The sequence below is a fragment of the Platichthys flesus genome, chromosome 15 (genome assembly GCF_949316205.1).
Source record: "Platichthys flesus chromosome 15, fPlaFle2.1, whole genome shotgun sequence".
Lineage (NCBI taxonomy): Eukaryota > Metazoa > Chordata > Actinopteri > Pleuronectiformes > Pleuronectidae > Platichthys > Platichthys flesus.
Window position 1 is genome coordinate 23,850,972 of NC_084959.1, and position 16,651 is coordinate 23,867,622.

General features: G+C 39.0%; 1 protein-coding gene across 3 annotated transcripts; it reads left to right on the forward strand.

Moving 5' to 3' along the window:
• Nucleotides 1–309: 309 nt before the first annotated feature.
• tiprl (TIP41, TOR signaling pathway regulator-like (S. cerevisiae)) lies at nucleotides 310–16,235 on the forward strand. Of its 3 annotated transcripts, XM_062406092.1 has the most exons (9): nucleotides 310–426; nucleotides 4,019–4,146; nucleotides 6,412–6,591; nucleotides 7,949–8,048; nucleotides 8,177–8,308; nucleotides 8,515–8,610; nucleotides 8,762–8,824; nucleotides 11,062–11,208; nucleotides 14,705–16,235. In XM_062406092.1, the coding sequence occupies exons 1-8, from the start codon at nucleotides 388–390 to the stop codon at nucleotides 11,191–11,193; spliced, it is 870 nt and encodes a 289-aa protein (XP_062262076.1). In that variant the 5' UTR covers nucleotides 310–387; the 3' UTR covers nucleotides 11,194–11,208; nucleotides 14,705–16,235. The 3 variants fall into 3 exon arrangements, with proteins under 3 accessions (XP_062262076.1, XP_062262075.1, XP_062262077.1); XM_062406091.1 differs by lacking the exon at nucleotides 14,705–16,235 and having other exon boundaries at nucleotides 11,062–11,685; XM_062406093.1 differs by lacking the exons at nucleotides 8,762–8,824; nucleotides 11,062–11,208; nucleotides 14,705–16,235 and having other exon boundaries at nucleotides 8,455–8,596.
• Nucleotides 16,236–16,651: the final 416 nt, after the last annotated feature.

The window sequence follows — 16,651 nt, forward strand, 5'->3', positions numbered from 1 at the left end:
AGTGGGGGGAGGAGCACTAAGTTTAATGCAATTCTACACACTCCTTTAATAGAAATATAAAAATAACTTCAATCACGCGACTTTGAAACAGGCACAATCATTTTTCTCTCCACCTAAATGTTTCACATTATTTGAAAATGTCGTTTGTATCTTCTTTAAAAAAAAAATGTCTTTCGTTACTCCTCACGAATTCTCCTTCACATTTTCGCTGGACATCGTGACGTTTTCCTATGGAGTCAAGGAATATTGCTTAATAAAGTTATTTGGACTTTCCAGAGGCACCTCATATCAGGTCTGCAGCAACTGATACGGAGGAAGTGGCGGAACCATAGAGCGAGCGTTTCCATAACGACCGGACGATTTTCTCGGGCGGACCAAGTAACCTCCATGACATGGATGTATGAAACAATTGACAGCAATACCGAGGTAAACTGCTTTACTTTTCTGTATATCTATGTTGCAGCACACAGTTGTGCAGTCGTCCGTTTCTCCTAACATTAACGACTGTGATTAATGTGATGATGTGCAGTGAAGCGGAGCGTTGACTGTACATCAGCGGTACAATCTGGAGGCACAGTAAAGTTTGATGCACATGAAAACGTTCATACAGATCACTTTTCTTCGTGCACAAGTGGAAATACCTTTCCAGTTGCTTCTATTGGTTAAATGTTTGCATTAGTACAACGATATACGCATGGGTTATGGTTAAAACCAGCAGCCAAGCTATTAGAAACTTTGATTATGGTCAAATTTTATATTTGCTGGATTAAAGGTAACTAAGGGTTAGGGTTAGCGAAAGTTTAGCATTTTTCTAAATGTAATAAAATAGAACCCAACCTCGGTGGTCTTTCGTAATTGTGAGGTGAGGTTGACCAGTGCACCGGAGAGCAGTGTTGCTGACGGGTGTCTCACAAAAGTGAGACGGGTTGATACATAGCCGTAGTGCGTTAATGAGTTGATCATACTGAAACTGGTCCTTCTGTTGTCATAGTTCAATTTGACAGCAGTTGTTGATGGTGGACAAGAGTATGTGAGAGTATTGAAAATACTGGGTTTTGAGGTGTGGTAAAATGGAATCAACTGACAAAACAGCCTGAACTGCACATTTCACTGCTAGGTCACAGCTAAATTGCTAACTTCTAAAGCTGTGTCTCAATTCAGGGCCGCATTCTTCGGAAGACCCAGTCTATGCAGTCGACATCCCTCAGTGGCCGCATAGACTGCATCTGCCCAACAAAAACGATCTGGTCTTGTTATGGGATCACCAGCTTGTCTTGCCCTTACAGCTATCGCCTATCAACAGAGCTACATTATAAGTATATATGTTTTTTTTAAACATATATACTGTTTAGCTTAAAAAATGTATTCTTAAGTTTTCGCCTTGCTTTCTACTACCATTCCCTTTATGAAATACAGTTTGTGAAAGAAGTGGAATCTGCTCTAGTCACTATTCTCATGTCACACGTCCTCTCCCTCCTTCATTACCCAGTACCCACACAACCAAACTATCTACAAAACTTCTGTAACATATTTCAAACTAACCTTAAACCCGTTCTTTAATATTATGCGCCAGATACCTGAGGCCTCATTTTCAAACAGTGTGTAAAATGAATATGAAAGTTGTACATACATTATTTTGCACAAGGAGTAATAACACTGCTGGTTTATGAAAAAACGGCAGAGGGGAAATTGGTGATGCAGAAATAAGTGGATTATTGATCCACTGTAACAAAAATATGTGTGTGAATGTAAAACTATTCTGTAAAGCACTTTTCTTGGTCATTAAGACTAGAAGAGCGCTATATAAATACGGACCATTTACCATTTAATGAGACACATGGTGTTCTGGGATCAGATGTAAGGAGCGATATCGGTTCCACTAACGCATATCTATTTTAAAATGAAACGAGTAAAGCTCTGCTCAACTTGCCTTCACTGACAGCACGCTATTGATGGTAAAACTGTCAATTATTAGTTGATTAAAATGTCTTGTTTCACTAGACATGAGGGTGATGTTCCTTCAGCATTCAAACTGATATATTAATGAGCAGTCAACAATGTAGTGTTCACTGGTTAGTGTAGTGTAATTTGCTGTTAATTCAACATAGTTACATTTCATAAAGAGAGTTCCCATAAAGAGAGGCACTTTGGCGACTGTGGAGAGAAAATACTCAGAAATATTTATGAGAAACAGACTCAATGTGGGCAGCCATCTGCCTTGACCGGGTGGGGTGAGCTGGGAAAAATGACGGAGAGGTGGGCGAGAGAGAGAAGAGAGAGAGATAGGGAGAAGGAGAGGTCGAGAGATAGAAGATAGAGACCAGGAACACTTGTGCACCATCAGGTTTCATCTCTGACTAGTTGTTATTAAAACTATAAGAGTGTAAAAATGTTACTGATGACAACAGTAAAAATTAATCAATAATAGGTATTACTGTTAATAATCATACTAATAATTGTTGTTATCCTGCAGCTCTTGAACCAGAGATACCTGCAAAGAGAGAGGAAAAAGAGAGAAAAAATATGGGAGGAAATATAAAACCCATAGTTAATGAGACCGAGAGAAGTGGAGAAGTGCTCATTGCATGATAGGAATTCCCCCAGCAGTCTAGATATATAGCAGCATAACTAAGGGATGGTTCAGGACTCACCTGATCCAGTCCAAACTTGAGGTTTTATCAAAAAAGAAAGTTTTAAGTCTAACCTTATATGTAAAGATGGTGTCTGCGTCCTGAACCCAGAGTGGGAGATGGTTCCACATATGAGGAGCCTGGTAGCTGAAGACTCTACCTCCCATTCTACTCACTACATTACATTACATACAGATTTTGCACCACAAAAGAGCCTGTATTTTAGGAGCAAAGTGATGTTTTGGAAATGTGGTGTTATAAGCTCTTTGATATATGAAATATACATATATTAGTGTGTTAATGTAAGCTGCTTCATCTTTTTGTATTTCTATGTGTTCATTTCGTACCGCCTATCGGGTTGATTACTAACTGTATTAGGATTACACTGTAATTAGACTGCTTTGTGGCAATTCACTGACTCTTTGCAGGTCCAGAGCTGCTCCAAACCCCCTACACAGCCTGTAGTGCTCCAAACTTAACCCAGCTCAGTCCGCTCAGTCTTTCCTTTCAACAGTTAATGCAGACCACTAGCAGACGGCCTCTTGTACACTGCTCAAAAATATCAAGGGAAAACTTAATGGTCACAGTATAACACCAAGTCAGTTAAACTTCAGGGTTATCTAAATGAAAGTGACAGGTTCAATGGAAACGCAAAAGCAACCCCCCTTTTTGGGGGTTGTGGTGGCCAAATACAATTGCTATCTCCTTATCCTTCCTGACGGAACCTTCTCTAGTTGTGTTTTCCGCTAGTGTCCTTGTTACTATGCGGCTGTGGCTGAGGGGTAGAGTGGTCGTCCTCCAACCTGAAGGTCGGCGGTTCGATCCCCAGTCTGAACCATCTGCATGCCGAAGTGTCCTTGGGCAAGATGCTGAACCCTGAATGGCCCCCATAGTATAACAAAAGTGCTGCAAGTAGATGCACTGTATGAATGTGTGTGTGAATGGGTGAATGTGAAACTGTAGTGTAAAGCGCTTTGAGTGGTCATCAAGACTAGAAAAGCGCTATATAAATACAAATCCATTTACCAATCCATTTACTACTGGTAACAGAAGTTTGATTAACCTTTGATTTCATATTACCACATTTTAAATTCTGTGTGAGAGATGAAAGATTATTAACATGAATATTTAGTTTATTGAGATCTTATGTGTGATTCAAGTGTTCCCTAAATTGTTTTGAGCAGTGTATATGTTAAACATATATTTGCAAGAAGGAATGAGAAATGAGCAGAACAGCATGACATTCATTAATACGAGTTTGTAATTCAGCACAAACTCAAAAACTTACAAACAAAACATAAATCAAGCCTGACTATGAATATCAAATCTGATTATGCGCTTTGTCAGTCCAGTCTGTTTGAAAAATCTGCTGATGATCTCTCTTGTAGTCAATGCTGGCCACTCTGTCCACGATGATGTCTCATGGTTTCAAGAGCAGTAAGCAGAACTTTACCTTTGGACAATGGAAAGTGACTGCTGCCAAAAATCACATTATGAAATCCAAAGACGTCGAAAGGTAAGATGTTCCCAATGCTTTATTCGTATTATTTTAGATTGTAGTGTTATTTTTTATTTTTTTTTCGAAAGTTTACTTGATGAGCTCTAATGGATTGCTGCTGGGTTCTGCCTTGTCTTGAGTTATGCTGACTAAGTACAGTTGGTTCAGACATTTCCAACCCTTGATATATTTTTAAATTGATCAACTGTAGTTTTTACACATCGATATCATTTCAATATCCCATAATGACAAAGTACAAATAACTGTTTTAGAGTTTTTTTAACTTGTAAAAAATAATAACAGAAAAGTGTTTAGACTGTTTTCACTTGCAAATAGTTACATATGAGTTTATATATTGATATATATATATATATATATATATATATATATATATATATATATCAATATATAAACTCATATGTAACTATTTGCAAGTGAAAATATATATATATATATATATATGTTGATATATCAAGGAGCATAAAGGGATTATCATGTATAACAAAAATCAACCCAGGTGTTTGACAGAAAGGTTGTCATGGTTAGCACGATTGCATGGAAAGGTCATATTGACTTAATAGTGTCATTTTTTCCATGCATGTACAGTATGTCTGTTTATAACATTGAACACTGAGCATAGATCTGAGAAATAGCTTTAAGGATCATAGTGATTCGTTTTTTATCAGTTATATGATTGCATAGGCTGTGTGGCTCAAGAGCAAGAGCCTGTTGTCCACTAATCACAAGATCGGCAACTCGATTCCTGTCTCCCCTATTTCGCATTCGGCAGGATGCTAAACCCCAAATTACCCCTGATGGTTCTACTGGCAATGTATGATTGATTTGTGATAGAGAACGTGCTCCACATAGAAACACTGTATGAATGGGTGGCTTTGAGTGGTCCTCAAAACTAGAATAGGGCTATATATATAAAGACCGTTTTAAACCATTAACAGGGTAGGAGAATAACACAGTAATTGGCCTCATTCACCAGACATTCTTAAGAAGAATTTGGCAACAGTGGATGTTCGCATTTGTCAGCTATGGCCAGAGATTACTAAGAGTTCTTTCTTGCTTGTCTTCGTGACAACTGCTTCTTGGATTCTGCGGGGGGATCAAGTGAGTGATGGTGCCTCATTGGGTTCTCCATGGCTGCGCATTTTGCAAAGCAATTCACCGCTAGAACACTAGGTGGAGTAACGTTTTTTGTCGAAGACGATCTTAGAGACGCCTTCTTTGTGTGTGGCAGTTTTTGTTGACTGTTTATTTACATCGCCACTGCTGCTCCTCATAGCCTTTTTCTGGTAGAGAAATTTGTCCCTGATATTCCTCCACAGCTTCGTACACTGGTAGACATGCAAACCCACGTTAGCCGAGATCTCCTTCCAGGAATTGCAGGCCATCTGTGCATCCTTGTAATCCGTCAATGACGGGTTATACAAGTGGTCATACTTTCGGATCTTCTGCCAAACGCTGTTTTATTTGGTCCATATTCGTTCTTCTAAATCTTCCGTGGTTTCTGCCGGTATTATGGGGGATGAAACCGGAAATGTGACTCCGGAAAGCATGTAGTTAACAGACCAATCACAGCCTTGCGGGCTGCATGAAGCTTGCGTAGCTTTTTGATCTTCATCCAGTGCTACTGACTGCCCTTCTGAGCAGATCTAGAGAGGTCTTTAACCGCTTACCGGTGGGCCTTTCCTTGCACTCCCATCTCCAGGAGTAGACTTGATGTTGATATGGCTACAAACCCTCTGCAGCCAACATAGACTAGTCAAACTTTTGCATTCCAGCCACGTCGACTGCAAGTTCAGTGTACCACAGTTTTTGGCACTCGCAGGCCTCTCCACTGCATCCTCAAAGGGTACAGTAAGTTTGATTATATAAATGAGCTGGAGTGAGACCGACCATAGCACAAGGTCTGGTCGGCCTTAATGGTGAAGCTCTGTCTGAATGTCTCCGTCTCCCACAGCTCTTTCCAATAGATCTTTCCCATCTCCACTCCCTCCCAATCTCATCCGTCGTGTTTGGAAAGGGAGTCCCCATTTTTTGTGTATGTGCTGTATCAGGCTGTCAGCATAAAGTCAGCATAAAGTCAGCATAAAGTCAGTAGGGTGTTGGTTCTTTCATGTAATGCCATTATCATCACTTAGTGTCATATCACATTAATGAATATTCGTTATTACTTGAATAAAAACTTGTATGATTCAATCCTGAACTGAAGTATGGGTGTAATTGTTGATAAGTTGTTGTAGAACAATTTTTTTCTGTTTGCCTTCCCAGGTTAGCAGAAGAGATGAACATGCCTTCCCTTCCAGAGATGCTGTTTGGAGACAACTTCTTACGTATCCAACACCTAGATGGCTACGGCATTGGATTCAATGCCATTGATGCCCTTAGGAGAGTAAACAACATGGAGGATGCTGTCAAGGTGGCCTGTGCTCAAGAATGGCAGGAAAGCAGGCAAGATGAGCATGGCAATGTGATACAAAAGAAAGTAGCTTAATATTTGCCATGTGAAAATGTGGCCAACCATTCATACATTGAGAACCAAGGAAAAACCATACTTCTTTAAAATGACAAATGATAAAAAAGTTGGCACAAACTAAACAGTGTAACAGAGTTTCAGTACAGACGGTTTGATATTAGGATATTTTTTGTTGGCAAAATTAAGCAAAATTCGCAGTACACCTCCCTCTGAATGAATGTAAGTCTCTCCACGAACAATTATTACATTACATTACATTACATTACATGTCATTTAGCTGACGCTTTTATCCAAAGCGACTTACATTTTTAGAACACTCATCATTTTATGAGGGGCCATCAAGGGGTTCAGTATCTTGCCAAGGACACTTAGGCATGCAGATGGGATAGAGTGGGATTCGAACCGGCAACCTTCTTGTTGCAGAGCACCCGCTCTATCCCCTAGGCCACACTCTCCCCTAATTATAATTGAGGTTCTGCTTATGCCACTAATGGACCTTCAGAGACGTGTATTGTTAGCAATCAGAGAGTTAAAGAGGAACCATCATATAATGGTGGTGGACCACGACCAAGGTCGGCGGCTGATGATGGATCCTAATAAGCGGCATCAGATCTGGAAGGCGGATCATGATCTTGCTGGATGCTAACCATAGACTATGATTGCAGCAGGACTGCTTGATATATAGTATTGCAGTTATCCTTCAAAATGTTTACCCTCATCAATGTTGCTAAAAACTTTAATCTGTATGATGTTTTTCTACACTTGACATCTTTTGCACTTCTGTCCGTCCTGGGAGAGGGATCCCTAACATGTGGCTCTCTCTGAGGTTTCTACGTATTTTTACCCTGTTAAAAGGGTTTTAGTAGTTTTTCCTTAAGGGTTAAGGACAGAGGATGTCACACCATTTTAAAGCCCTATGAAACGAATTTTGATTTGTGAATATGGGCTATACAAATAAAATTTGATTGATTGATTGACATACAATAAATCCCATTAGTTGAAAGTTTTCTACCCTGTCGTGGCAGAACAGGCAAAAAAGCGATTAGCTGTAGGAGGTGCATGTTCAATAATAATCAGTTCTACTATTGGAGAAATGATTTACATGTCTGATGTCAATACATAATAAATAATAGGACAACATGAGTTAAACAGTGTCAATATCTTGTCAACCATACACTGAGAAAATACGACATCACATGCAGGGAGGCTGTCAGAATTAACTTGCATAATAAAATAAATTCCTACTTGAAACTTTCAAAAAAATAAGTAAAGCAGCAAGCTCCAAGTATTTCATCTGCAATTTTAATATGAATCCATGGCATCTCATTCCAGAGCTGATTCTGAACACTCAAAAGAGGTGGTGAAACCTTACGACTGGACATACACCACAGACTACCGAGGCACTCTAATGGGAGAAGATATGCAGATAAAGGTATGGGGTCATTTTCATTAATGGATTCTAACACAAAACCCACAGCATCTTTTGTTATGTTTATTATTAAGGCTTAATGCACCTCTGCTTATGTCTGCGTTAAAATTGTACCTGTTGCTCCTCTGAAGGTGACTGAGACAGCAGAGCGTATCGATATGGAGAAGCTGAAGGCTCGAGAACAGATCATGTTCTTTGATGACGTGCTGCTGTTTGAGGATGAGCTGCATGACCACGGAGTGTCAATGATCAGTGTAAAAATTGTGAGTGTTGTTATAAGATTTAAGATGAAAACACAATTGAGTCAAGCATCTACTTGATTTAATAAAAGCTTATTACCAATGCAGTAATCTTTTTAGCTTTCATTTATTCAGGGCCTTTTCACTTAGAGTCCACTTCTTTTTTGTAGGGAACACACTCACACAGTTATACAAATTCACACTGAAATATGTGTGTCTTGATGATGCAGAGGGTGATGCCCACCAGTTTCTTCCTGTTGCTGCGTTTCTTCCTACGTGTGGATGGAGTGCTGATAAGAATAAATGACACTCGACTGTATCATGAGGCAAGTAGTTTTCTTTTAGCCAGGATAAAGTTCAGTGCAGTGTTTCATAATAAGCTATTAATAACATTGAAAATGTGGCAGAAGTTATGCCATATTAACTATGATAAAAGCTCTAATGAGTAATGAATGATAATTATCCTTTTTTTTTCAGGCTGGAAATAATTACATGCTACGAGAGTTCAGCACCAGAGAAAGCAAAATAGCGGAACTCAAGGTGAGTTCTAATGACAAGGTATAAGGCACAGCTAAAGAGCACGAATCTCCTTAGCTGTGATCAGACCTCTGTTCATGGTTTGTAAGATAGGTTTGTAAATAAATGGTGCTTTCGGGCATTTAAATTAATTCAGGTCAAATTTAAGACACAAAGGGTAAGGGTGATGGCAAATCATAAAAAAAAAGAAGACAAACCCTCTTTCTTAACCCTGGCCCGTTGGATTCACAAAAGAAAAAACTGTCTGCTAATTAAACCAAACTATCCTTTATAGAGGGTTAAGGACAGAGGATGTCAGACCATGTTAAAGCCATATGAGACAAATTGTGAATTGTGAATATGGGCTATACAAATAAAATTTCTTTGATTGATATAAGTTACAAAATACATTCAGGCCACCATCCATATGGCTTAGGGAACTAACTAAATGAATCTAGGGGAAGTGTACAATAAAATCAGGAAAATAACAAACTAAACTATAGCACAACAAAACAAACCCTTAATCCCTGAACGAGTGCCTCACAAGGTAACATTCACTAAATTTCCAAAGCAAATCAATACTTAATGTGCACACAAAAATGAACATACGACTTCGACATGAGAAAGGAGAAATCATAAGCCGCTGATCATCCGTCGGCTGGAGGTGGAGAGGGTGATCATCTTCAAATTCCTCGAGGTCTACATCAGTGATGACCTCACCTGGACTCTAAACACCACCCAGCTGGTCAATAAAGCACAACAACAAGCGGCTGTACTTCCTGAGGAGGCTGAGGAAATTCAGGATGTCACCAAAGATCCTCAGTAATGGGCCGCAAGCGCCTGCAGAGAGTGGTCAAGAACGCTGAGAGGATCATCAAAATATCTACCACCACAGCGTCCAGAGAAGCGCCCGCGCCATTGTTAAAGACTCTGACCAACCCCAACACGGATTGTTCACACGTCTGGCAGAAGGTACAGAATAGTTAAATGCAGGATGTCCAAACTGAGGAACAGCTTCTATCCAACAGCCATCAGACAGTTATATACTCAATGGCCCTGACACCACCCTGGACTACCAGACAGATCCTTCTAAAAAACGCACACACAGCACACCAGCTGTTGAATGGCCAGAGAAAAGGGCCAAAGAGTATATTTGGTTTATTTGCTCCAGGTCCTGATGATGTTAGGTGTTAATCCATTCACCCGGGGAACAAGAAGCATGAGGTGTGGATCCTGGAGAGAAAGAGTACACACAAACAGACAAAACTGGGGTTGCAGAACGCTCCATGTGCCTGCATAGTACCACTGGGAGGCGTTCTCTAAGTTGTGAACGGCGCTTCATATGCTTCCACATATGAAAGAGGAAGTGAACCAAAGAAATGCTATATGTAGTCTGTTCCTAAGGCCACACTGTTGATTTTGTTTTTTTGTCTGGTTGTTAGGCTGCCGTTTGGTTTGTATAGCCCTAGACAAAGTAAGCAGAATTATGCAATGTGTGCATAATCATAATCATAAAAATCTGCAAGACATTCCTCACGCATCGGATGATTTTACAGTTAAAAAGCCCTAGAAGCTCTCCCGGACCAACTGGGAACAATTCTCAAAGTCTGCAAGATCTTGATGGTGGACATTGGGAGTGGGTGTCAGACTGAAACTTAAAGTTACATCTATAACCACAAATTCTGCTTCAACAGAAGTTAAATTCATTAAACACATGCCATATAAAAATATTTCTTGTTAGTATAGACCCCAGTTAAACACCACTGTAAACATCCATCTTAATAATAAACACAAAGCTATTGATATCTCTTCGATAGAGGCAATATATATGTATTGGCTTTAAAAAAAATAGGCTACTAAGTGTTTGTAAGGTTGTTTGGTCGCAGTTTTCTTTAATAAGGTCTGTCTGTAAAAACCCTTGGCCCTCATCACAACATAAAGACTTCCTACATTACCAATATTTGCCAAATCTCTATTGGAAATTAGATAAAAAGATAACAAAAGTATAATGTAAATTTGCTCAAATCTTACCTATGGTACAGCATTTGCATGCAAATGTTATATGCACCATGCATTTTTATTTAAAATCGAAATTGTGGAGATTGACAGTAATTATATATTAAACTTTAAATGAAACGTTGATTCTTTACCAAATTAATGCCTTTGGTTGCAGAATCTAAATTCAATTCTTGAGGATTAATTAAAGGCTCCTGCCCTTTTTTCATTGTTGTCATTCTAACAAATGTTACTTTCTCTTCCAGAATGTTCCTGCTGCACTGTACACTGATCCAAATGAGATCGCCCAGCACTTGTCACTGAAGCTGACAGTGTATGAGAAGCTGGAATTTCCCGTGCCACATGCTCAGACAGCTGTTAATGAAGTTCTCCAGTGACCAGTACACTATAAGGTGCACACTGATGTGTTGTATAATTAAAAACAGGAATAAATTGCACAGCATTAATCTTACAGTAACATGACCATTGATATCCTCTTTAATTATCTGAGGAATTGTTTTATATGTGACCACTATGTTGATGTGCTATTGAAATTCGGCCACCTTTGAGAGTTTGATTGGTTTTTCAGTGTACCAACATGCATTGTCTACTTTCAGCATTTGACAAACTGTAAAGCTTGGTAGGATAGTTGTATCCACTCTTTTAAAATTTGGTGTATTCATGACATATTTGTAAGACACTGCACAAAATGGAAACAAAGTCGGGCATAAAATAAATCTGTAAATATGGTTGCTTTTAAACAGTGACTTATGGAAGTTGAAAAAGTTTAGTTTCCACTTGCAAGTCAAACACCTTTAGAATCTATGTTATCATGTTTACCATATGGCCAAATCAATTTTGTTTGTGCAAATATAACTAGCTTGATTTACTGGCACTGTAATCTTGTTTTCTTTTAGAAATTCTTGAATGAACCTGTGAAACCACACCAAAAAGAGTCTAAGATGACAAGATTGATAACATAACTAGACTTGCCAGCATACATGAGTGGGTCCTCACCTGGCCACAGTGGAGAAGTGGCCAACGAGTATATATACCGGTTATTCCAAAGAAATTTGAACCAGAGGGACTACTTCCAGCTGCCAAATATTGTCCTTGTGGTGTGTTTATGTAGTGACTCTCATTTTATATGTCAAGTTTGAGGCAGATTGGAGCATGCATAGTGACATTACAACTAGGGTTGAGCCGAATACATAGATAAAACAAGTATCCGGTAAGGATAATGTACTTTTAAGAGCACGAGTACCATCCGAGTTAAATGTCACACGTTTACCCTGATAGGCCAGCCACACACAGAGCCAGTTATTTAACTTATCAATTCAATGCACAATATTCACAGCATGCATATTTAAAGCATCTGTTCACAATACTTAGCTTCTCAGTTCAACTATTTGTTCTGCAGAAGAGCTGCTACTGCAGCACAAGGTTGTTACATATAGGTTTTGCCTTGAATATGGCCATAAATATGACTCTTTCCTTGTATTAAAGTAGTCCTGTGTACTTAAAAAAATACCACTACTATACAGTATGATGCCGTGCACCTCCTGCTCCTGCAAATATTTCTAAATAAAAAACCTTTTTAAACAAAAGAATAGATTTGGTCAACAGAAATGCTGGGGTGCTTTTATTTTGACACACATACAGAAAGTGTTGCAACCTTTTATAAATAAATTCAACAGATAAACATTCAAACTCAGGTGAAAGATAATTTTCTCTGTTTGTTGTGCTGTGAACCACATGTTTATCTGTGTATGTTACTAACATATTTTTTAAACCTGCAAAAGCCATTTCAAAGTAAAGGCACTCCAGCGGCACACTTTCTAAATCCATTTGTTCGAATGGAGCTTTGATTGTTATAGGAGACCGAAAAATGCTTGTCTTCATACCATAGTGTCCTGGTGTAAATTTAGTACATAATCCTGGATTCAAAGAAATGCAGTAGATAATCCAGGCTACGCCCCAAGTATGGACACACTGTCCATATAAACAACAGACAAACGACACGCAGCTGATCTGCCAGTCCATCGATCGACCATTTGATCACGATCGATGGACTGACAACTACTGCTGTACAAAAAAGTAAATGATTAGGATAACCCTTTTTGAGGTGGAGCAAATTAAAAAGCTAGGCATGCATGTAGCTATATTATAAATATGATACTTCCTGTCACAGCTAGGGGGCGCTGTGACTTATAGTATATTGACATATAGATGTCTTCTGGGCTGTACCCTTTTTATACATATGAAGTTTAATAGTAATTGGAGCTAAAAGATGGAAGTCACAGCTACTTGAAGTTGCATGCAGAGTCATAGAATTTCACGCCATGGACACGGATAAATCATCTTTGCGTACTATATTTGATCACAGGGTTCCTCAGGGTTCTATGCTCGGCCCCATTTTATGTACCTTATATATGCTTCTATTAGGAAACATTATAAAGGAACACTGCAGAATTTCCCTGCTATGTGTATGATACCCAGCTATACTTATCAATGAAACCAGAACAAAGTTATCAACTAACTAAACTTCAAGCATGTAAGAACATTAAAACCCGGATGACCTACAAGTTTTTCAGATTTCAACACCATAATTCACCAGAGATTAATCATGCTGAGCACTGGACCCCTTATTAACAGTCAACTGCTGTTTTCACTGCTTACACACGACTGTGTAGCCAGACACAAGGGGAATCTAATCGAACAGTTCGCAGATGATACCACAATACTGGGACTGGTACACGGAAAATAGGACACAATGTAAAAAAAGGGAGTCAGCCTGGTGCTCAATGTCTCAGTGGACATGATCATCTATTTCAGGAGGTCACGGTCTGAGCAAACATCTCTCCGCATCAGCGGCTCTGTATTATAGATAGTAAAGGATATCAGGCTCCTCTGAGAGCAGATCTCTGAAGACCTCAACTGGTCAAAGAACACAGCCTGATTGTGAAAAAGGCCCAGCGAAGACTGCACTTTCTAAGGAAAATGAAACAAACATTATTTCCAACCAGAATCGTCACTACTTGCTACTGAGGCATGGTGGAGGGTGTGATGTCATCTTGCATCTCAACCTGGCATCCCAGTTGCAATTAGTCCGACAAAAACTCCCTGCATAGGATAGTGAGGGGAGCTGAGAAGGTCATTGGATTCCCCCTACACTTTGTCAAGTACCTTTTGCAGAGCTGGTGCCGGATCACAGAACTGAACATTCTTAGAGACCTCCCCCATAAACCTTTTTAAATGCTACCATGAGGCAAATGGACCAGGAGCCTTAAAACAAGCACTCCCAGACTGCTAAACGGCTTCCTCCCATAGGCTGGGATTTTCTACACTAAGTTTGCACTTAACTCACAGCGACTAGTTGGGCACTAAAGCCACTGTGTATTTTACTATTTAACATCTTAATTTTAAGATGGATATTTTATCACTACACTAACAATAGATAGGACTCAGAGACAATGTGTGTGTTTTATTTTGTATTTGTATGTGTAATCTCCCTTTTTTTTTTTAAATCGTATTTATTTATCCCATGGAACCGCCATTTTATTCTTCCTGCTCTACTGTTGTATGTCTGGTAAAGTGACAATAAAGTCTGATTTGATTTGATTTCCAGTTATAATGCTTGCACTTAAATACCTCAGAAATGCACTAATGTTATGGCTACTCTAGATTACACTGCCCTTGCCTCCAACAAAACCTTTGATTTTCATATTAATTATATTTTTGATGAAGCTTATAGTCAATTGGCTCCTATAGGTCTAGAATATCAAGAGACAAATTACAAACAGAGCCTCTCTTTCCTCCTCTTCCCCTTCATCACATCAATGTCTCATCAATACATATTATTGTTGACTTGAGTTATTCCCCAGAGTCCTTGTGCTTTATCTTTTACAGATCCAGGATCCCGATGCAGCCACATCGTGAACGTGAATCTTGACCATGATGATGGATGGCAGATTGTGATCATGGATCGTCATCATGGTGGCAGCTGAACATGGATTTTCAATACATCTATATTGCTCCCTTCATCTCTGTAGCACATTTTCTTTTGTACAAAGATTAAAATACAAATACATTGATAAACATCTTCATTTTAGTTATACACTGCCTTTTCTTATGAATAGTGAAAATATTTCAATTTTATTGATGTGCTCTGCTACTTGCAGCATTTGTTGCACTTCTATTTGTCCTGGGAGAGTGATCCCTCACGCGTTGCTCACTCTTATGTTTCTGCTTTTTTTCCTCCTCTTGATAGACGGGGGGGGGGTTGTTTAGTAATTTGTGTATGTGGTCCTCGTTTCCAGTATTTTTTTTATTGATCAGATCTTAGGGAGAAAGTTAACTTCTCCATGCAGTGTATTTCATTAACATTATCGGCCACATCGTCCATCGATGGTGGGTTTGTGTACAGCTTCTTGTTCGCCACCAGTAATACTTTTTGAAGGTACTCATCGTGAGTCCTGAAATTATCTTGGATTTTGCCCAAGTATAGTGTTACAAAATAACAGTCAACTTCCATTCCAAAGATATTCCTTATTTCTTTCGCAACCTTTTGCCAATATGATTGATCAGAGGTCAGCCCTAAAGGATAAGGTCTGAAGTGGTCCGCCATTGATTAACCACACTGCCTCTTGCAGATATCTTGACCCCGATAACCCTGCTGTACGAATTTCTGAAAATTGTATAATGTTCCTTTATCATGATTCTTGCCATGACATTGAGTTGGTAGTCCTAAATTGACACTCCCAGATATCATCCTCAGTCCTTCAGAAATTTTCAGCCAGAGTTAATCTCCCATTTTTGTTTGACCTGAACGGTACAAAATCGGTTATATATTTTGGATATATGATGTTTGTTGTCACTAGTCTAATAAGAATCAATAAATATATTGACCAGATTGGCCCACTGCCCTCCGATTGTTTAGTTTCTTTATTAAAATAGTCCCTAGCCTGGAGATTTCGGAAAAAGTCATTTGAAAGATGGGTAAAATGCTGTAAGTCATTACCAGTGGTTAAAGTACAGTAAGCTGGTACCGCATTGTATGTCCACCGCTTAAAGGGCTGGATGTGATTTAGAGGTAGAGCGTAGACCTCCAACCAGAAGTTCGTTGGTACAATCATCAGTCTTATAAATAGTCCTAAATGCATGGAAGAGAGAATCCACCCCTTTCTTCAAGTAATTATAATGTCCCATTAACCAGGGCCTTCTTACTGTGCTACACAAATCTTGAAATCATCCTATACCATTCATTGAAATCTTTAGGGGGAACTGAAACAGGAAGTGACTAGAATAGGTACAGACATATCTAGAGGCAGTAATGTTAAGATCAGTCAAATTCTGCTTTAATTTTCTTAATAACACATCCATAGTCACTGTCATATATTGTGCTGATATGTTCTTTTATTACATGGTCTACCACATGCAATGTCCGCCTAATTTTTCCTGTGTTTGTCTTTCTAGAACAAATCATGTTTGGTTGTCATATTAGTTCAGAGACAATATGTTGAAGCCTTCTGGTGATAGTCAATGCAAAGAGTCTGTATTTAAAATAGATATTGGTCTATATCAGGGCAGTGCAGTTTTGGCCTGTCATGTAGCTCAACCCTTGACAGTCAAAATGCTGTCTTTCAAGGTTCACTGCATTTCCAGATCTAACGCAATTTTATATAGGGGAAAATGTGGGGTGCTGTGACATTTTTGATAACAAAAATCCACTGCCTCACAACATCACGGGCCAGGCAGGTAAAAGATGGAGCGAATGAAGCAGGGACACACTGATAAGAGAAAGTTTAGAAAAAATTGACAGGAGGAATATTTTATTACAGAAATAAATTCTACCGC